Genomic DNA, 20,631 nt, shown 5'->3' on the forward strand with positions numbered 1-20,631 from the left:
TTAAGATCCAATAATCCGCTATAAAACTGCTGTCCTCTGTTTATTACCTTGAATAGTAGTAACTACTAGGTTACTACACACAGTTGCACGGCACCTTCATATGTGCATGTAGCATTGTATCACCATAAATGTATACTTCATCTTAATGTCGTTTTTCTCTAAGGCACTATTATACTAGGTCTTTAATAGACATATAATCTGTTCGGTTGGCTGGTTCGTATCGCTGCTGGTTCGTGAAGAAGTATTGCTGACTAGTTTGTGTGAGAGAAAAATACTGTTTGTGTTGGAAATTTACGATCGTTTACGACAAGCCACAGCCAAACGAACAGGCTGATAATTTAAAATCTGGTTTATCATATACCATATAGGCTGACTACGATCCTGATATCCTTTCTAAAATCTTGCAACCTGCCTGGAATCGGATCCGCCTCTCCTTCCATAAGGGTTTGAATGGCCAATCCCATGCTTCTTTCCACTGTCAACTTTCATCATCTTTCGGGGTTTAGATGCACTGCTCTCCAGGTCCAGCAGCTTGATCGTATTCGGCTTATAAGCCATGGCTTATCAGCCAACGAACAATATTTTGCTCTCACACCAAATCAGCTAATAGTACTTTCAGCCATGGCTTATAAGCCAAACAAGCCCAACCGAATAGGGTTCTTAAAACAGAAAGATGCCACAACTTTCTGAAAGAAAGAAATAAAGAAATTAGAAATAGTATTACCTCATCCTCGTAGCCCCACCAAAAAAAGGTGACAGATAGACAATTTGTATTGTGCATTCATTGTCCTTCTACTTGACTATGTAAGATTTTGCAAGTTAAATAAAATAACCAGAGTATAGATAAATGCACACAAACCAAGGACAGCCTTAGGAAAGAACTTCACAAGTATGTACCGTGAGATCAAGTTGATGGACATAAAAAATGGCTTTCATAGAGTGTGAGTTGTATGCCAAAAGGTAGGACCTATAGGCTTCCTTTGCTGACTGATTTAGGAAGTAATTCCCACTAACAATGTTCTCCTGCTCCAAAACTCAAGTTAAATACTACACATTGAAACAACAAGATTGAATTGCGAAAGAGACACTCACAAGTTGTGATGGCGATTTAAGCACATGCTTCTCACTAAACACATATTGAGTCAGAGAAATATTGGCTGCCTGCAAGCAAACACTGAATGTGTTACTTCCTCAATCCAATTACGTGGAATATCATAATCGGAGATGTAAAAATCATAAAAAAATGCTTTAACATATAAAATCAAACAACAATATCCATATGTCAGAGTACTTCCCAACACACTATATTGACTTTGTATCCAGACAATATGTAATGACGGAGAAAAAGATGATCACATTAAAGTTTAAAACAGCGCCACATATACTTCGAGGTTCCTCTCAATATAAGAGGGAGAAGGGAGGAGGGGTGGGGAAGGCACATTACCTGCAGGTAAATAAGCAACTTCAATTCTTCCGGCAGTATGAACAATAATGCACTTCCTTTGCCTTCATCACCTCGGGCAGTACGACCAACCCTATGAATGTAATCCTACAAATTGAATTCCAATGCCAAGTTAGAAAATTTGAGAAAAATAGATAATTTATTTAGGAAGGTTCAGAACCACTTACCTTTGGGTCATCTGGAGGATCATATTGGACAATATAGTCCTAAACGAGACAAGGGGTCCATAGGTTAGAGAGGGGTACAGAAAGGATTGGTACATGGTTTAAAAACACAGCCCAAAACCTTACCACATTAGGAATATCAAGTCCACGTGCTGCCACGTTTGTGCATAATAAGGTGCCCCTTTTCTCCTTAAAAAATCGGAAGAATGTACTAGTTCGCTTCTGTTGCTTCAGCTGCCCATGGATATCATAACACTCTATCCCAAAGAAATTTAGAAGTTCTGCATGGAACTTGACTGAGCTACATGACGAAAAGAACACTATGATCTTCACATCCTGCTCCCTAAGCTGCATCCTTCTTAGGAAAGCATACAGAACCAGAAACCTTTTCTCGCTTGGAATGACACAATAACCCTGCTGCAAGCCCTCAACTGTAGGCTGTAAGAGCATCAAAGTTATTTCTCATACCAAATAGATAAAAAAATTTCTTTAAAATAGAGTTGAACAGCATTGTGAAACAGTTCCATACCTTCAGTTTAGAATCATCAACTCCAACATAAACAAGTTTCCTTTGTCTTTCTTTATTCTGTCCAAATGTAAAATTCGCAAAATCATCAACCGTCCGGCTTACCCAGAAGCCAGCTTGATCGGCTTCTTTTTCCCGCCGGAACAGTGTTTTTCTCTCACAACAATTCAGCAAGAATAGTGCTTTCAGCCAGTTTCAGCCAAAATTTAGTAAGCCGAATGGGGCCAAACAATGGCACCGACAGAAAAAAAAGGGGATGAGATTTTGAATATGCTAACAAACAGATCCACTGACCTTTTGAGTCTGTGTGGCTGAAAAAAGAACAGTTTGCCTATCCTGTGTATGATGCATAGCAATTCGAGGACAAAATACAGCAATCTCAGTAGAAAGGTTAAAACGCTGCACTGCACATATGAAATGAACTTGTCAGATTATCACATACCCAAGGGAGTCGTTTAAATATTTGTTTCATATCGTCCTCAAAATTTTGCTCTAAGTATGCGATCAGCTTCATCAATTATGAGGCACTACAACATAGAAAGTATTGTTAAAAATAGAGTACGTATAGGTCAGGAATTACATCCATTGCCTTAAACATGAGTTTTCATGAAAATCAATGTCATTTTCCTGCAAAACTGTTAGATAATCTACTGCTTCCTTATGTGAACACACAACAAAGGGAAGGTGGCGCAAAAAAGGCCCCCTGTTGTGGTACTGTAGCCGTTGTAGAGATAGGCGCCGGACAGCTCACCTGCCGCACTGTAGCCACATGAAGGGACAAGCGCAGAAGTCAGTCCTGCTGTGTTATCTAGTTACTGTTGCAGCATGTGCGCTGTACTATGACTAGATGGATAGAGTTGTATATATAGTTTTCCACTGCAACTCAACAAAGAGAGTTCAGTTTTGCCATCTCCTATACAGGGCTCAGGCCAACGCTGGTGCTCGTACTGTATGTGTATACTCTATTCTCCCTCTTCTTCTACCTCTAGCCATAGTGTGTGTGGTCGGCCAGCCTCGATCGTGCTCGACCGTGGTCAGCAAGACTGATGAGTGGTCGACTCACCTGAGCCGGTGATCCTGTGGGCTAACAAGTGGTATCAAAGCCGTACTAACACCATTGCCGGACTAACCGCTGGTAATGACGAACGGTTCGGAGATGGGCGACAGCAGTGGCACTGCTGTGGCTGCACAGCCACGATCGGAGGTCATTGTTCGCACGGTGCTGGAGGTCAGCGGCACCAGTTGGTCGACGCTGACTCGCACCAACTATGGAGGGTGGTTGGTGACAACGAAGGTAAGCTCAGAGGCCGATGGCTCTGGAATGCTGTTGACAAGGGCACTGACAATGAGGAAGATGACATGTCAGCGTTGGAGCCTATCATCACTGTTGTACTAGCAGAGTATAGGGAGCCGCTGGGGGCGAAGAGCTCTGCTACGGAGGTGTGGGAGGCTATTGCAGCGATGCGCGTCGGTTCCAACCGCACAAAGAAGGTGACGACCTAGCTTCTGAAGTAGGAGTACGTCAACATCAAGTTTAAGGATGGTGAAACGGTGGAGGATTTCTCCCTCCGTCTGCAAACACTCATCAGCAAACTAAAGAGCCATGGCATCACCATCGACGAAGAGGAGGCGGTCTCCAAGTACCTCCACTCCGTGCTGGCAAAGTACATCCAGATCGCTCTCTCCATAGAGATGATGCTGGACTTATCCACCCTCACCATTGAGAATGTGATAGGCCATCTGTGGGCGGTGGACGAGCGCCTGGTGTAGGCGACAACAATGAAGGACAGCGGCAAACTGCTGTTGATAGAAGAGGAGTGGGCTGCTCGGAGGAACTTCGGGAAGGTAGCCTCCTTCAGCCATGGTGGCGATGGCAAGCACCACGGCAAGGTTTCTTTAGAGAAGAAGAAGCAGGTCGACCCCAATGCCTATCGGCGCTGTGGGAAGACGAGCCATTGGGCACGGGAGTGCCCAAATCACAAGCAGGAGAAGAAGGCTAAGGCTCATCTGGCACAAGCTGATGATGATAATGAGGCCACTATCCTAATGGCAATGTTCTGTGCACGGCACGACGTCGAGGCCGAGGAGAAGGAAGAGGCGATGACGGTGGAAGGACCTGGGAAGGCCCTGAAGGCTGTCAACCTCGACGAACCGTGCGCCCAAGTCCACCTTAGACATGTGGGCGCCGACTAGGAGCAGCGGTGGTACCTGGACTCTGGCGCCAGCAACCACATGACGGGATACAAGGCATCCTTCTCCGAGCTCGACAATGATGTTACCGGTACGGTGAAGTTTGGTGATGGCTCAAGGGTGGCTATCCAAGGGCGCAACACCATCATCTTCAGGTGCTAGAACGGGGAGCATCGCGCGCTAACGGATGTATATTATATCCCGTAGTTGTGTTCTAGCATCATCAGCATTGGTCAACTGGATGAGCGTGGTAGCGAGGTACTGATCAAGGATGGAGTCCTTAGGATCAGAGACTGGGAGCAGCGACTTCTTGCCAAGGTGAAGAGGTCCCTGAACTGGTTGTACCTGGTCGACCTGAAGGTAGAGCAGCTGGTGTGCCTGGCGGTAAGGCACACCGAGGAACCGTGGATGTGGCATGCCCGGTTTGGACATCTCAGCTTCGACGCGCTTGGTCGGCTAGAGAAGATGGTCCGAGGGCTACCCCACATCAAGCATGGAGGCGAGTTGTGTGACAGCTGCCTGGCCGGGAAGCAGAGGAGGCTACCATTCCCAAAGGCAGCCAAGTATCACGCGAAGGATGCTCTCGAGTTCATCCACGATGACCTCTGCGGGCCGATCACGCTAGCTACAAACGGTGGTCGGCGGTACTTCCTCCTACTCATGGATGATTGCAGCCGCTACATGTGGCTACAACTCCTGACGAGCAAGGACGAAGCGGTGGTGGCGATCAAGAAGTTCAAGATGCGCGCAGAGGCCGAGAGCGGCAAGAAGCTCCATGTGCTAAGGACTGATCACGGCGGCGAATTCACTTCGATGGAGTTCGCTGCGTACTATGCGAATCAGGGTGTGGTACGACACCACACCATGCCGTACTCACCATAGCAGAATGGCGTGGTGGAGCGATGGAACCAGACGGTGGTCATCATGGCTCGATCCATGATGAAGGCCAAAGGCATGCCGATAAGGTTCTGGGGTGAGGCGGTGACCACGGCGGTGTTCATATTAAACTGCGCTCCGACGAAGGCCCTGACAAGCAAGACGCTGTTCGGAGCTTGGTATAGGCGCAAGCCGAGCGTGTTCTTCCTCCGGACATTCGGCTACATCGGCCACGTCAGGAAGACAAAGCCGATCCTCACTAAGATGGAGGACAGGAGCACACCGATGGTGTTCCTAGGCTACGTGGAGGGTACCAAGGCATACCGACTCTACGACCCATGTGGAGGTAAGGTGCTTATCTCGCGCGACGTTGTGTTCGATGAGAAGGCGGCTTGGGACTGGACTAGTCCGAGCATGGGGGAAGCTGGAGGCTTCACCAGCACCTTCGCCGTCGAGCACCTGGTCATCAACGGTGGTGGAGACGCTAGGGAAGAGGTGCCGAGCACTCCAAAAGTGGTGCCGAGAACTCCAACGGCAGAGCCGAGCACTCCTGGGGTGGTGCCAAGCACTTCGAGGGATGCCGAGCACTCCTGGAAGGATGCTGAGCACGCCAGGAGTGGCGCCGGGAGGTTCTGCAATGATGGCGACCACTCCAGGATGGGTGCCGAGCACTCCCGTGGTGGAGCCAAGAGGTCTTGCAGTGGAGCCGACCACTCCAAGACTGAGGCTAAGCACTCCTACAGTGTGCCGAGCACTATAGTAGTAGTGACGAGCTATCCAGAAGTAGTGCCGAGCACTACAACTAGGGCGTCGAGTACTCCAGGGGCTATATCGAGCACTCTGGCGGAACAGGGAACTCCATCAACACTGATTGAGTTCACCTCACCTCTAAGTGACATCACTAAGTTCATGGATGCCTTCTACGAAGGTGAGGAGGTGTGGTTCCGCAGGCTGGACGACATCATCGGTGGCACAAGGCCCTTAGGACTGGCTGGTCGGTTGCTTAATGACCAAGAGCTGCTGCTTGTCAGTGCAGAGGAACCACCCACGTTCGTCCTGGCAGAGCGCGACGGAAACTGGTGACGGGCAATGCTGGAGGGGATGAAGGCGATCAAGGAAAACGAGACATGGCAGCTCGTCGATCCACCTCTAGGATGCCGTCCAATCAGCCTAAAGTGGGTGTACAAGGTCAAGCAGGACGAGCTCGGTGCCATTGTAAAGCACAAGGCGCGCCTCATCGCTCGAGGCTTTGTTCAGCGTGAGGGCATCGACTTCGAGGAAGTCTTTGCGCCAGTAGCACGCATGGAGTCGGTCTGTTTGCTACTAGCCTTGGCAGCAGCAAAGGACTGGCGCGTCCATCACTTGGACATTAAATTGGCCTTCCTCAATGGTGAGCTGGCGGAGACGATCTTTGTTAGGCAACCTCCAAGTTTCGCCATCAAGGGAGAGGAGCACAGGGTGCTCCGACTGCGCAAGGCGCTCTACAGGCTACGGCAGGCCCCACAAGCATGGAACGCCAAGCTTGACGCCACGCTGGGCGAGCTTGGGTTTTAGCGGTGTGCAACCGAGCACGCGCTCTACACTTGGCGACGGGGGAAGGAGGAGCTCATCGTCGGTGTGTATATGGACGACTTGATCGTCACCGGCACGCGCACGGAGGACATCAACAGCTTCAAGCGCGAGATGGTGGCTCGTTTTCGAATGAGCAATCTTGACGCACTATCCTACTACCTCGGCATTGAGGTAAGACTAGGGAAGGAGGAACTCATGCTCGTCCAGAGCGCATATGCCTCCAAACTATTGGAGTGGAGCGGCATGGTTGAGTGCAAGCCATGTGTGACTCCGATGGAGGAGCGGCTAAGTGGACGAAGGCTAGCACCGCAGCGAAGGTGGATGCAACACTCTACCAGAGCATCATCGGTGGTCTGCACTACCTAATCCACACGAGGCCAGACATTGCATTCGCCGTGGGCTATGTCAGTCGCTTCATGGAGGATTCCAGAGAGGATCACTAGGCTACGGTGAAGTGGCTACTGCGCAACATCAAGGGGGCGGTGGATCCAGGGATCATATTTCCCAAGACCAGCGGGAGTAGGCTGCAGCTCACTATGTTCAGCGATGCAGACATGACGGGGGACATCGATGGACGACGGAGCACCTCTGGTGTGCTCGTCTTCCTCGAGCCGGTCCCAATTTTATGGTTGTCGTTGAAACAGAAGGTGGTGGCGCTATCTACGTGCGAGGCAGAGTACGTAGCGACGGCCACAGTAGCGTGCCAAGTTGTGTGGCTGCGTCGGCTACTGGGCAAGCTGACCGGCGTGGAAGCTCACCCACCAGCACTGATGGTGGACAACCAGCCCGCCATCGCTCTCGCGAAGAATCCGGTTCTGCACGACCGGAGCAAACACATCGACGTAAAATTCCACTTTCTCGGGGACTGTGTCGATGGAGGGCAGATCGTCTTGAGTTCGTCGAAACTGGTTGGCAACTTGTGGACGTCCTCACCAAGTCACTCGGACGTCTTCGACTCACGGAGATGAAGGAGATGATCGGCATGGAGGGGGTACAAGGGATAGCAGTAGTATTAGGGGAAGAATTGTTAGATAATCTACTGCTTCCTTGTGTGAACACACAACAAGGAAAGGCGTCGCCGAAAAGGCCCCCTGCTGTGGTACTATAGCCGTTGTAGAGGCAGGCGCCGAACGGCTCACCTGCCGCACTATAGCCACATGTAGGGACATGCACATAAGTCAGTTATGCTGTGTTATCTAGTTACTGTTGCAGCATGTGCGCTGTACTAGGACTAGATGGACAGAGTTGTATATATAGTTTGCCACTGCAACTCAACAAAGAGAGTTTAGTTTTGCCATATCCTATATAGGGCTCTGGCCAATGCTGGTGCTTGTACCGTATGTGTATACTCTGTTCTCACTCTTCTTCTACCTGTAGCCATAGTGTGTGTGGTCGGACAGTCTCAGTCATGCTCAGCCGTGGTCGACAAGACTGATGAGTGGTCGACTCACCTGAGCCGGTGATCCTGTGGGCTAACAAAAACAGGACCCATGGCACATAAGCCAGTGAACCTGGACTTGCCCATGGGGCAGCCCAACACAGTTGGCAAAATATTCCATTTGCCAAGGTATGAGTGAACAGCACAATCAATTCCATCCCTGCCCAACAATGTATTGACTGTGCAATTATATATTCCTTTCATCTGAAAATGGAATTTAGTATTGGTGACAGATATGGAAAAAAGCTTTTATCTACCGAATAACAAACAACAATACATCCACTGGACTTGCCAACCCACATAACATTGCTAATAATGGATGAATAACTTATAAAGAATATAAACTATTAGCTTTTATGATTTTGCATATACTTTGGCATAATGTATGGTGAAATTCAAAGAAAAAAATTGTAGGCTATCAAATTTAGCGTGAAGCTGTTCTAGGCGCTATTGACGCTATTGCGGACGCTATAGCGCCGCTATGGCTCCGCTATAGCGGCAGCTAAATGCAGTAGTGCCAGCTGCCTATACACGCTATAGTGGCGCTATTTACACGCTATAGCGCGCTATTTTTTACAAACATAAGAAACATGATATTCTGAATATCTGATAACAGCCAACATAATCCCATGAGTTTTCATACACACAAACAGCCATAAAGGCATCAACTCATAACATAGGTAGTAACTATTAAGTCCTAAACTCCTGATAAAGTAATAAGCTAATAAGTTCATAGCAAACAGCCATAAAGGCATCAAGTCATCCACATTCACAGCAAACAGGCAGAGCAAAAGAGCAATGATGATTCAGCCTCAGAATCAGAACTAGATAGCATATCATTGTCATCTTCTCCATCAGAAGATGAGGGAGATGACTCCTCATCCTCAACTGTAGGGATCAACCTCTTTTCTCTTCCTGCTCCTAGCTCTCTTAGTTTTCTCTTGTCCTTGTGGTGCAACTCCTTGTGATGATGCCCCAGTTTCTCCTTCCTATTCTGGATCTCCTTCTGTTGGCTCAATACCAGTGATACACTCATTGTCTTCATCTTCTAAAGCATAAAGAACAGGTTTCTCAATGGGATCTTTATCCTTGTTGTCCTTCTTTTGCCTCAGTTTTGAGTTGAACTTGACAAACACAGGATCCCTCATTCTATCATGAAGGATCCTGTTGCGTCTCTTTGTGTGGACCTGCATAGGTTTGATTTCATTATTTCAATTCAATAAAAAAGAGGATTGAAGAATTGCAGAAATGAACCCAAAAATTAGTAAGTCAGATTCATACTTGTTCATATGAACTCCAGCATCTCTCACAAGCTGATGAACTGCATGTCAAACTTAGAATTCTCACAGCTAACTTTCTAAGGTTTGGTGCACTACTTCTATGATTCAGCCACCACTTAGCTAAATTACAAAAAACAGAGGACAATGTAACATATTAGGTACCAAGGCCAAGAGAAAATCAAAAGTTTTCTATTTTAAATTAATAAATTTTCAATTTTTCATACCTGGATCAAAATTGATATTTTTGCACTGCCTTTTAGCAATTTCTTTGCCAAAGGATCCTTCAACATCCTGAAACAGCTAAAGCTCTTCAATAATCTTGTCCTAAGTGTCTTCATTTGGAACAAGCTTCGTAATGCAAGTTATTACACCATCTCTAAATGATTCATTCTCCTCTATAGCCAACTTGTTTTGATAATAATAGAAAGGGTTCAAGTAGTAACCAGCCCTATGTAAAGGTGTCTTCAGCTTACTGTCCCACCTTTTGTCAATGATGTGAAAAACTTCCTCAAACTTGTTTCTGTCATTGTTAAACCTCCTAGAGATCTCATTCTTAGCCTCTAGTAGACTCCCATACAAGAACCCCATTGCTGGCACATCACTGTCCATTCTCCTCAACACATTAGCTAATGGCTCAAAGTAATTAACAACAGTCTCAACTCCTTTACAGAAAGTTTCAGACCTCACAATCTTGTTTGCTTTCTTCCCTTTGACACTATTTAGGTAACCTAGTTCATTGAGCTCATCTTCCCTAAAAATGCCTCTGCAATTGCTTCTTGTTTTCTAGCAAGCTATTCAAGTTGAGATAAGCTATAACAAACCTTGTAACACCACACCTCACCAAATCTCTAGAAAGAAACTTCCTCATCAGGCTCAAAACTCTAGTATGGGCATACAGAAAAACAGTCAAGCACATTGCTTTGCTAATTGTTGCTACAACTCTTGGCATCTTTCCTATATCTTCCAGCATTAGATCAATGGTATGGGCAGCACAACCATTCTAGAAAATAGAGGGGGTGCTTTGCCTTCAATAAACTTGCTGCTGCCTCATTGGGTCTTGCCACTGTTCGCCTACACGGCCGTATAGCCCGTGTACACGCCGTGTACACGCTACACGGTGGTGCGCCATTTCCGTTTAATCGTCCGTTTACCCCGTTTAATTGATCGTTTAGCCCGTTTAGTGGACCGTTTAGCCCGAATAATGGCTAAACGGTAGGTGACCGACTGTTTACCGTTTAGCGTTTAGGAAAACACTGGGTCTTGCATTGTCAGTCACAACTTGAACTACATTTTGCACCCCTATTTCCTCAATACATCTATCAACCAGTTCAAAAATGTATCTGCCATCTTTCTTCACAGCTGAGCAATCCACTGAATCAAGAAAACAAACACCATATGCACTATGAACTACCAAATTCATCACACCTCTACCTCTCTTGTCTGTCCAAGCATCTGTCATAACTGTGCATCCATTTAGCTCCCAAGACTCTTGGTGAGACTTCAATGACTCCTACACTTTCCTCTTCCTTTTTTGTAAGAATTTCCCACTCATCTCATATGGAGTTGGCCCTCTCAAGTTCCTGCCAAAGTCTCCAATAGCCTCAAGCATAAGATCAAAGCTAGAAAGTGTAACAGTGTTGTGTGGGATACCTGCTTCATAAAAAAATTGGCAGATGTACTCACATGCTCTGTCCCTTTTCTCTTCCCTTTTTTCAGTTGACAGCTTGGATTGAACCTTATCAGCAACAATAGATTTTCCCTTCCTTGCAGCCACTATTTCTTCTGGTGTCAGTTTACAGAGCTTATCTATCGGACCACCTGAAGAAGCACCTTTGCCTGTCACCTTCTTCAACACAATAACTGAATTGCTGCCATCTGCATCACTGTGTTCCTCTCCTTTAGAATGGCTCAAATCGACTTCAGCTCTATCCTCTTCTTTCTCCCTATTCTTCCTTTGCTTGTTATCCAACTTCTTTGACAACAACTTAATCATTTCTTCTTCCACATCAGATGGAACTTTAGTACACTTTGCAACACAACATTTAGGAACTTTACCAAGGTGGTATTTGATTCTAGTTATTCCACCATGATAAGTTTGGTCACAGTAGTTGCACTTGAGAGAATTTTTCTTGTTCACATCTGGCATTGTGCAGTGCTTCCAAGCTGGGTCAGATGGTTCAGCAACAGTATCATTTGATTGCTGGCCTGTGGACGCAGTGCTAGATAAGCCTACAAAGTAGACAGTACATACACACAGGTCCAAATCACTAACTAATATGAAATTGAAATCAAATCACTACCCCCATTGGCTAGAAATTAGAATTCTAGAAATCAAATCTCATCTCAATGTCTCATAGTCATATACTACTCTCTACTCATAATCTCATATTCAAAGAAGACCAACATATGTATGGCATTGTGGAGAAGAACAGGGGAGAAGAACTTGCCTATTGTTAGCCCAACGGCGGCAGGACTTCGAGTGCTTTCGCTTGGGTCAAACATTGTTGGGCGTTGCCGGCCTGCAGCTGCAGCAACTGCAGCCCGTTCCAGCAACTGCAGGAGCTCGTTGGCGGCCTCAAGTGAGGTACCTCCCCCTGGCTGCCGCGGTCACCCAGCCGACGCCGTCGCCTAGCCACCGCTGTCGCCCAACCTCCCGCCCGTGCCGCCGCGGTCGCCCAGCTCAGACAGCGCCGTCGACAAGCTGCCGTCGCCCAGCCTCCCGCCCGTGACGCCGCCGCCATCGCCCAGCCGCTGCCGTTGCCTAGCCTCCCACCCGTCACGCCGCCGCCGCTGGAATCGAGTGGCACGCACGCACGCACTAGGTTTCCAGGCAAAAAACGACTCTGCTAATGTATGTCTCCCCTATTCGAGCCATTAGTGGGCCAAATTCGACCGAGCCGCGCTTCAGTTTTGGGCCAGCCAGCAAACCAGGCAATAGCGGGCATTTAGCGGCGCTATGGCGCTAAAGCAGTTTAGCGGCGCGATAGCGCGCTATAGCGGCAATAGCGCACATAGCGCAAAAACGAACGACATCGTCACGGCAAGTGCTGTGGGCCGCTATAGCGGCGCTATTGTGGCAAAATAGCGCGCTATTTTTTTTTGTTGATTGAAATTTCATTTATACTCTAATTCAGTATTAACAGGACAATGAAAAGGTAGAAAAACACAAAGAATTAATATATGAAACAAATCAGATGACAGATTATGCATGTAGAGTAGAGAAGTATGAAATTGCTGGTTGTATTTGTTATTTTGCGTGATAATTATAATATGCACGCTATTTCAACAGAAATATTTCCTTGAAACTTGGAAAAATATGATAATAACCAGAATGTTTTACCTGTAGCCTTTTATAGTTGAAACCACTGGTACTTCGCAGATGGTCCAAAAGCCTGCCTGGTGTTGCAACTAATATATTGATCCCTTTCACAAGCTGGTTGGCCTCATTTCTTATGTTAGTGCCACCAATTACATATGCAAGAGTTTGTGAGTGATACTTCATTAATTCCTTGGCAACATTATGTGTCTAGCACAAAAGAATGAATGGAACACATAATTAGGGATAGTGAAATGTGAGTCCATATGAACGAAGTCTCGGCAACCATCCGACATGAAGATACACTATAAAACTGACTTTTGATACATTATATTTACACAAGCATTATCTTAGCAAAGGATACGCTTATCTCAGTTGGTACATCTGATTTTGATTGTTTCATTCAAAGCAAGTTGAAGAGTCACAAAACATGTAAAATGGAATTAAAGAGAAATACTGTTGAGTCATGCATATATATATATATATATATAGAACTACTATCCTATAGCTGGCTACAAAATAACTTATTCTGTAGCCACTTTGAGTTACGATAATTACTATGTTAATTTATGAGATTATAATAACTCCTTACTAAGTGGTTTACTATAACATTATGGTAAATATCTCCATGTGTTATAATAACCCAACTATCGTAAATATATATTGACATTATTGTAAATTAGTATATAAAATTATCGTAAATAGAGATGGCTTCAGAATAGTTTATTTTATAGCTGGCTACTGAATATACTCTCCATATATATATATATATATATATATATATATATATATATATATATATATATATATATATATATATATATATATATATATATATATAAACTGGATAGCAAGCTCCCTTGTTGGGCAAACTACAATAACTCCAGTTCCGTTCCTTGGCGTGAAGCATGCTTTGTGCAGCAGTTCGGTCGCCGGTATAAGGAAGGCAAGTGTCTTCCCTGAGCCAGTTTTGGCTGAACCCAGCACATCACTTCCTAGCATAAGATGCGGTATTGATCTAGCTTGAATCTGGAATCATGTAAAGAACCATGCATACATGCCGTTACAGTAATACCAAAATCCAACAGCGCAGCAAAGAGCAGATCAAATATAATCAACCCACATAATGCAATAATCATCAGCAGAAACATTCAATCAACTAGATGTAATTATGGAATTGTAACGAGAACACAAAGTATATATCTCGCCACAAAGATGATGTAATTAATGACAAAAAAATTTAAGTACGTCTACTCAACAACCATGTGTTTTATGTAGTTTCAACACATAAATTTTTTTATACCATAGAATTAAGATCAAACAGCCTCCATCTTCTCCAGCCTTCTTCTACCTCCACACAATCACAAATCACACATTCACATCCATAAATTATAAGAACAATTTTTTATAAAAAGATAAATCACAAATAGCAGAGGTACCTGGAGCCCCTCTCGATCCACCTCGGCATCATAAAAATCTCCGGGTTCCGGTCCACCTCGGCATCATAAAAGATCTCCGGGTCCCGGTGCTGCAGTCACAGTCCTGGACGATCATTGCAGTAGCGGCCACCGGCCACGCCCAGCAGTACAAACGTCTCCTCCGTCTCAGCAGCACGGAGTCCTACTACACCTAACCTGAAAGCGTACAGTCTAGTACTCTGCGCTCTGCCCCTGCCATAGAAGCCATCGAGAGGGGCTTCGACAGGAAGGCGTGGCGGGACCTGAGGGGCGAGCTCGCCGAAGCCGGTGATCACCGCTAAAAAAAATAGAGAAAAAATTAATGTATTTTTTTTAAACACACGTGTGTTGTATGGTATTTTAAAAAAAAATCAGGCGTAGGCGAGAATGACCTCGGTGAGGTGGGTGTAGTTCATCTCTCCGATGGCCTTGGCAGTGAACTCAGGATATGCAGAGCTCTAAGAAAATTTTGTTAGTCAGAATTCCTCCTTCATTGCCCTTCTTCACCTTTTCTTCTTCTTTATTCTCGTTCTTCCTCTTCTCTACTACCATCCCTATCTCATCCTCCTTCCGCTTCCGCTTCCGCTTCCCCTTCTCCTTCCCCATCCTCTCCATCCCATTCCCCTCCCCCTTCCCCTTCTCCTCATCCTCATCGCAGGTGGCGTCGTGGATCGACTCTCCCGAGTCCCGACTCCCGCAGAGCAACGGGGTTCTTCAACGGCTGGGCCAAGTGGCTACACGAGTTCAGGTACATGGCGGCGCCGGGGGCTGCTGGAGGTTGGTGAGGGCTCAGCCCGGCTAAATTCGAATGGTACATGATAATGGCGGCGGCGGAGGCGGAGGTGGAGGTGGCGGCGGAGGCGGTGGCTAGGGTGGCAGAGCGTAGGTATTAGTGCAGGGGCACTAGAGCAATTTCACGGGAGCTGTATTGTACAAGCAGAATGTATTTGCATATTATATGTACATATATACAGGATACATATAGGAAACACACACCCAGACACAACAAGAGAGGCCGATGATCAATCAGACACAGGAACGACCACCGATCTCATGAAGGAGGATGACTACATGATCGAGCAAGCGCTCGGGTTCTCGTCACTGAAGTAGTTCCGCACGGCGGCTGGCACTACCTCGCCGGGCTGCTCCTGGTAGTTCCCGTAGAGGTCGGAGTCATAGTACCCGTGGACACGATAGTTGTAGGAGCTGGCCTTGGCCTGGGGGTACTGCTGCGCCACCGGCTTCCTGCTGGCCACCGCCGGGACGCCGCTGCCGCTGCCGCTGTTCTTGCCGGCGCGCGGGACGCTGCTGTAGTACTGTTTCTGCTGCGCCTGCGCGGCGGGCTTGGCCTGGTACTGGTACTGGTAGTAGGCCGCCGGCTGCGGGTGGGCTTGGTGGTACGCCGGGTTGTAGGCGGACGGCCACAGCACGGCGAGCCTGCCCGTGCGCCGCGCCGCGCGGAGCGCCTTCTTCTGGCTCACCGATCCCGTGACCGTCACCTTGCCGTGCATCCTGTCTATGCTTACGTGGTGCACTCCTGGAGGAAGAGGAGAATTATATCGAGCAGTCAAGCACTCGTGGCGGATTGTTTGCGTGGGTGATCATGGAACATTTTCGTGCTACACATACATAGACGCACCTTCGAGTTTTTCCAGGGCCCTCCTGACCTTGCCCTCGCAGCCGTCGCAGTCCATGTTCACATGCATCTCTACGATCTGCAAAGACACGACACGACACGACGATGGTTTAAGTAGTTTCAGAGACGAGGGATATGAGAGTAGTGAACACAAACATCATTCATCAAAAGTTTTGAGTCAAATAATCGGCAAGTGATTTATATTAGAGCGAACAGAAACCCAAGCTTACCGTCATGATTCCTCCTTGGACAGACGACAAAGAAGATCCACTCTGGGGAGTTCACTAGGACAGTGTGTAGTGCAGTGGTGTATATATGCACAACAATCACTACTGGAGATGCAGCAGGAGAGAAGACATTGTATTAGAGGAAGATATCAAGTCACGGAGTCAAGTCAAGTATATTGCCGTCTTCTTTTTTTAATGGAAATGACGGAGTCCCTACCTGATATATTGCGGGCTAATTTCGGTGTTGCTGTAGCCCACTGCGCCAGCGCGCGCGGAAAAGCGATGCCTCAACTAATAATCAATCTACACGTTAGTAGCCGAGCTCAGCGCTCATTTGCCTTGACGTCGCTGCCTGTGCTTATCCCAGTATTTCTTCCCTACGAATGCCATGGAAGTTGCGTGCCATTACTTAAGATGCTTCGGTCATGAACAACGACCTGCCACATTCAATATATATCGTGTTTTAGATATTGAAACAAAGCAGCAGGGATTGCGTTGTGTAGGATAGATATATATGCAAATTGAGCAAGTAGGCAGACAGAACTATCAGGACGTCGCTGTTTTTGTGAAGGGCAACCAACGAGAGCTTCATTTTATTTAATTTAAGTTAATTTAATTATTTAATTTAAGTTAGTTTAATTAGGATTGTTATCAGGTCAAGTCTTTTGATCCTGATCGTCATATCGAAAACACAATATACAGATTATATTGAATGTTATTAGATTCACCATCCAATATCGATGTAAGCCTTTTAAAACTAGGTGTAATGCAACTTAATTGGTTGGGGTTTCTTTGTCGAAGTTGTCCACTTGGGTTCAATGTCCAAATTTGGAATGAGTACTTGTATTTTTCTTGATCTATTTTTTTTAAAAAGGACATATAAATTGATGATATTTTTTCAAGATATTAACTCACTCTTCTTGTTCTATCCTTTTGGTGGCTTTTGGCTTTTCTAGTAGCAAAAGCACTTTTATTTGGAAACCCAACCAAACACACCCTTGTATGAGTAGTTGATTTTTTTTGTTTATCTTAGAAAAGGGTAGGAATGGGTGATGTTTCGGGAAACAAAATTTTCAACTCACTCTTTCTTTTTGAAAACAAGCAAGTTATTTGGATCTCCTAGACCGTCATGTGGACTTATATTGTGGCTGTGAGAAAGTAGTCAATGATGCTGTTAAATAGGCATGGTCTTCTAGGGACACAATCCACAAAACCCATTTGCCATCTTCTTCGGAAATGGCCCATTATAAATTTAGTTGGATAAGTGTAGGGATCATGTGCCTATGTATGTGATTTTAGTGTGGTGTTGGTGATTTAGATGATGACTAACCCTAACACTAATGGGCTATACTGCCACTTTAGGCCCGATAGGCCCATGACACGCCTCTAACAATGACAACCCAATCACTGAGACTAATATATATGTTAAGATGTGTTAGACATGTTCTAGTAGGTTCTAGGGTTCAAGGAAACAAATGGCATAAAGATTAGTCAAGAAACTATAAAAAAATTAGGAAAATAATGAATAAATGTGGCTGGATAGTCCATGTCTCAAAAGAATGAGAGCATCAGACAATCAAGGCCAGCGTCCGGCCAACAAAATGGCTTAGCACAGTTCACTTGGCCTGGCTAGACATATCGCATATCGGCAGACAAAGGGAGCATCAGAAAAATGCAGATTGGCTAGACAATCCACAAAGGAGGAAATTGGTAAATACTACATTCTCAACATAACAGACGGTCCGACCAATCAGTGGAGAAGTATGCTAGAATTTCTATGGTGTTATCTAGCCATCACTTATGCAGGGGCACTGTGCAAATGCACATGCTAGACAGTCTTGTAAGTATTAGAGAAGTTCTAGCATCGAACAATCTGACATCATCCAATCTGCAATGACTAGTACTTCAATGGTTACAACAGACTAGATATTCTGATGGTAACATATTCTGTGAGCCAAAAGTCGTCAGCGTTGTTTTCTAGCAAACTTTGGTTAATGGCCATATGAGGAATGGAGGAGTTATATATACTCCATTCTATCATTTTTGTGGTGGTTGGATGTTGTTTAAGTTTCCCAAGGCTACTAGAACTAGAGCAAGTGATTGTACACTCCATCCACCCTCTCAAGTGCATAGGATAGAACTTAGCATTCATCTTTGAGAGCTTATGAGTTTGGGTTGTTGTGCCCTTGTAGTATTGGTGAGCTGGAGAACCTAGGGTCTTGCTGAGCTTCCAATGACATTAACCCTGTGAGCTTGTTGTTGAGGAGTAGCAACTTGATGTGCATGGGATGAGAGGAGACTCCTTCCTTGTTGAAGAAGTTACATAGTGCACAACACCAAGGTGACCAGACAAGTTGTGTGGTGGTGAGCCTTAGTGTCTTGTGGCACTTGCCTTGGTTGTGCAAGCCTTTGCGAAAAGCTCAACACCATTACTAGGGGAAGCTTTGGTGATTAGGAGCATACCACATTGGAGCTCTAATGTGGACTAAGGGTTGCAGTTTGGCAACTGATATCATGGGATACATTCTTGTCTCTAAGAGCATCTCCAAAAGACTCTCCATATCCTTCCTAAATGCTAGGAATAGAGATTTTAGTGAAAAACTACCCTCCAATAGTTTCTCTAAATGGTTATCCAAATATAGCCATCTTCTATTCTGAATTTTTCGCTAGCAAAAAATAGAAGACGAGAATGACTCTCTAGAGTGTGCATGAGATATAGAAGAACTATTAGAGAATAAAAAGATATAGAAAGCGAATTTTATGCAAATGACTCTCCAAACACTACTAGAAATATCCACTTCTATGATAAAAATCTTAATGATGAATCCAAAACTATCATAGAAGATCACTTTTTATGACGAATATTTTTGTTTCGTCATAGATCAGTGGTGACGATCCTCTAACCCTCCCTATCTATGATGAAATCATGCATCATCACAAAAAACGTCATAGAAGAGCATAGGGTTTCATCACAGATCACTCGCGTGACTCATCTATGACGATCTCCTTTAATACTGTGACGAACATGGATTCATCATTGAACTAATTACACATCTGTGATGAACAATATTTGATGTGTAACGAGTGACGCTTCGACATAGATCTCCGCACGGTACTGTCTTCATCCGACGTGTACCTGTGGGACCTACACTTACTCATCCGTGACACTTGCAATTCGTCATAAAAGTCTCCGCTCGATCATTCCTTCATGGGACATGTATCTGTGGGATCCTTCTCCATCCGACATGTACCTATGGGACCTGCAATTGCTAATTTGTGACGCTTGTAATCCATCATAAAAGTCTCTGCTCGGTCCTTTCTCCGTTCGATGTGTATTTGTGGGACCCTTCAGCATCCGACCTTTGGGACCTAATGACTTATGTGTCACCTGTACTTGTGGGACCATTCTCCATCTCCATCCAGCCTATGGGACTCAATGGCTTGTGTGTCACATGTACCTGTGGACCATGCGACCCGTGGGACCCGATGACTCATGTGTCACATGTACCTGTGGGACCTTTCTCCATCTCCATCTGACCTGTGGGACCCGACGACTTGCGTGACACTTGTACCTTTTGTGCTGTCGGGGTCTAATAACTTAAAAAAACATCAATGCCTGGGAGTCAAACCCGGGACCTGGAGGAACGAATGCATGGTCTTTACCATTGCGCTAGATGCCTGGTTGTATTGACATGTCTTTGAAGTCGTTATAGTATTATATTCTCTATGTGGATGCCCTATAGGTTGACCTATATTGGATATTTCCCCTTCAAGTGGAAACAAATCTGTGCCCGTTAGACTAGCGGTGGCGGCGGCGATGGAGGTTCCCTGGTGTGTTGTGGTGGCTTTGGCGTCCTTTTGGAGGCTAGGCGGTGGGGCTTGCCAGTGGAGCGCGGCGGCATTGGCGTTCGTGTCCGTTGTGTGCCATGGCAGAGGTGACAGATCTAATCTATAGGTCTCCTTTCTCACCTTTTCCTGTTCGCTTCACTGTTTTGGTCCTTGCTTGAATATGAGGTATAGAAGAAACATTCTAGCTAGAATTGTAATGGTTATAGCTCCATTAACTGCTACTCTAGTTTGAGTTATATATATCTATGTGGTGCTACTCTAGATTTGTTTGAGGTCGTACCATGAAAATTGTAAATGGTTGTTAAAGTTGCACTTTGGTATGAGTTGTGGACTTCACTAATGGATCTTTCTTGGATTATTTTCCTCTTAAGTGATCTCATTACTAAGCAAGCTCTCAATAGACGAAATGGAGGAGGTCCCCAACAAGAGGAATGCACTGGCTAGCCTCATGGACGATGCCATTATCAAGATCCTCCTCCTCCTTCTCGCTCGCTCCTTGTTCTGCTGCAAATGTGTCTATCGCTCCTAGAACTGCCTCATCTTAGACTACAACAACCATAAGGTGTTGTCCCAGACTCCGGCCGGCTTCTTCGACGACACCAACCAAGGCCATCGACAGTACACCAGTGTCACCGGTG

The 20,631-nt window shown here is 45.7% G+C and overlaps 1 protein-coding gene and 1 pseudogene across 2 annotated transcripts; both read right to left on the bottom strand.

The window, feature by feature from the left end:
- Positions 1–393: 393 nt before the first annotated feature.
- On the bottom strand, positions 394–15,196 carry LOC136522127 (DEAD-box ATP-dependent RNA helicase 27-like; annotated as a pseudogene).
- Positions 15,197–15,216: 20 nt separating this feature from the next.
- LOC136522128 (heavy metal-associated isoprenylated plant protein 29-like) lies at positions 15,217–16,320 on the bottom strand. 2 transcript variants are annotated; one of them, XM_066515913.1, is made up of 3 exons: positions 16,148–16,320; positions 15,921–15,996; positions 15,217–15,818 (listed from the first exon to the last, which is right to left on the bottom strand). In XM_066515913.1, the coding sequence occupies exons 1-3, from the start codon at positions 16,151–16,153 to the stop codon at positions 15,349–15,351; spliced, it is 552 nt and encodes a 183-aa protein (XP_066372010.1). In that variant the 5' UTR covers positions 16,154–16,320; the 3' UTR covers positions 15,217–15,348. The 2 variants fall into 2 exon arrangements, with proteins under 2 accessions (XP_066372010.1, XP_066372011.1); XM_066515914.1 differs by having other exon boundaries at positions 15,911–15,996.
- Positions 16,321–20,631: the final 4,311 nt, after the last annotated feature.

Source organism: Miscanthus floridulus, chromosome 18, assembly GCF_019320115.1.
Source record: "Miscanthus floridulus cultivar M001 chromosome 18, ASM1932011v1, whole genome shotgun sequence".
NCBI classification, from domain to species: domain Eukaryota; kingdom Viridiplantae; phylum Streptophyta; class Magnoliopsida; order Poales; family Poaceae; genus Miscanthus; species Miscanthus floridulus.

Excerpts from the sequence above, each read along its gene's own strand:
- LOC136522128 (XM_066515913.1), bottom strand. Across the intron at positions 15,819-15,920 it reads GGCCCTGGAAAAACTCGAAG|GAGTGCACCACGTAAGCATA; the intron begins GTGCGTCTATGT and ends CTCTTCCTCCAG.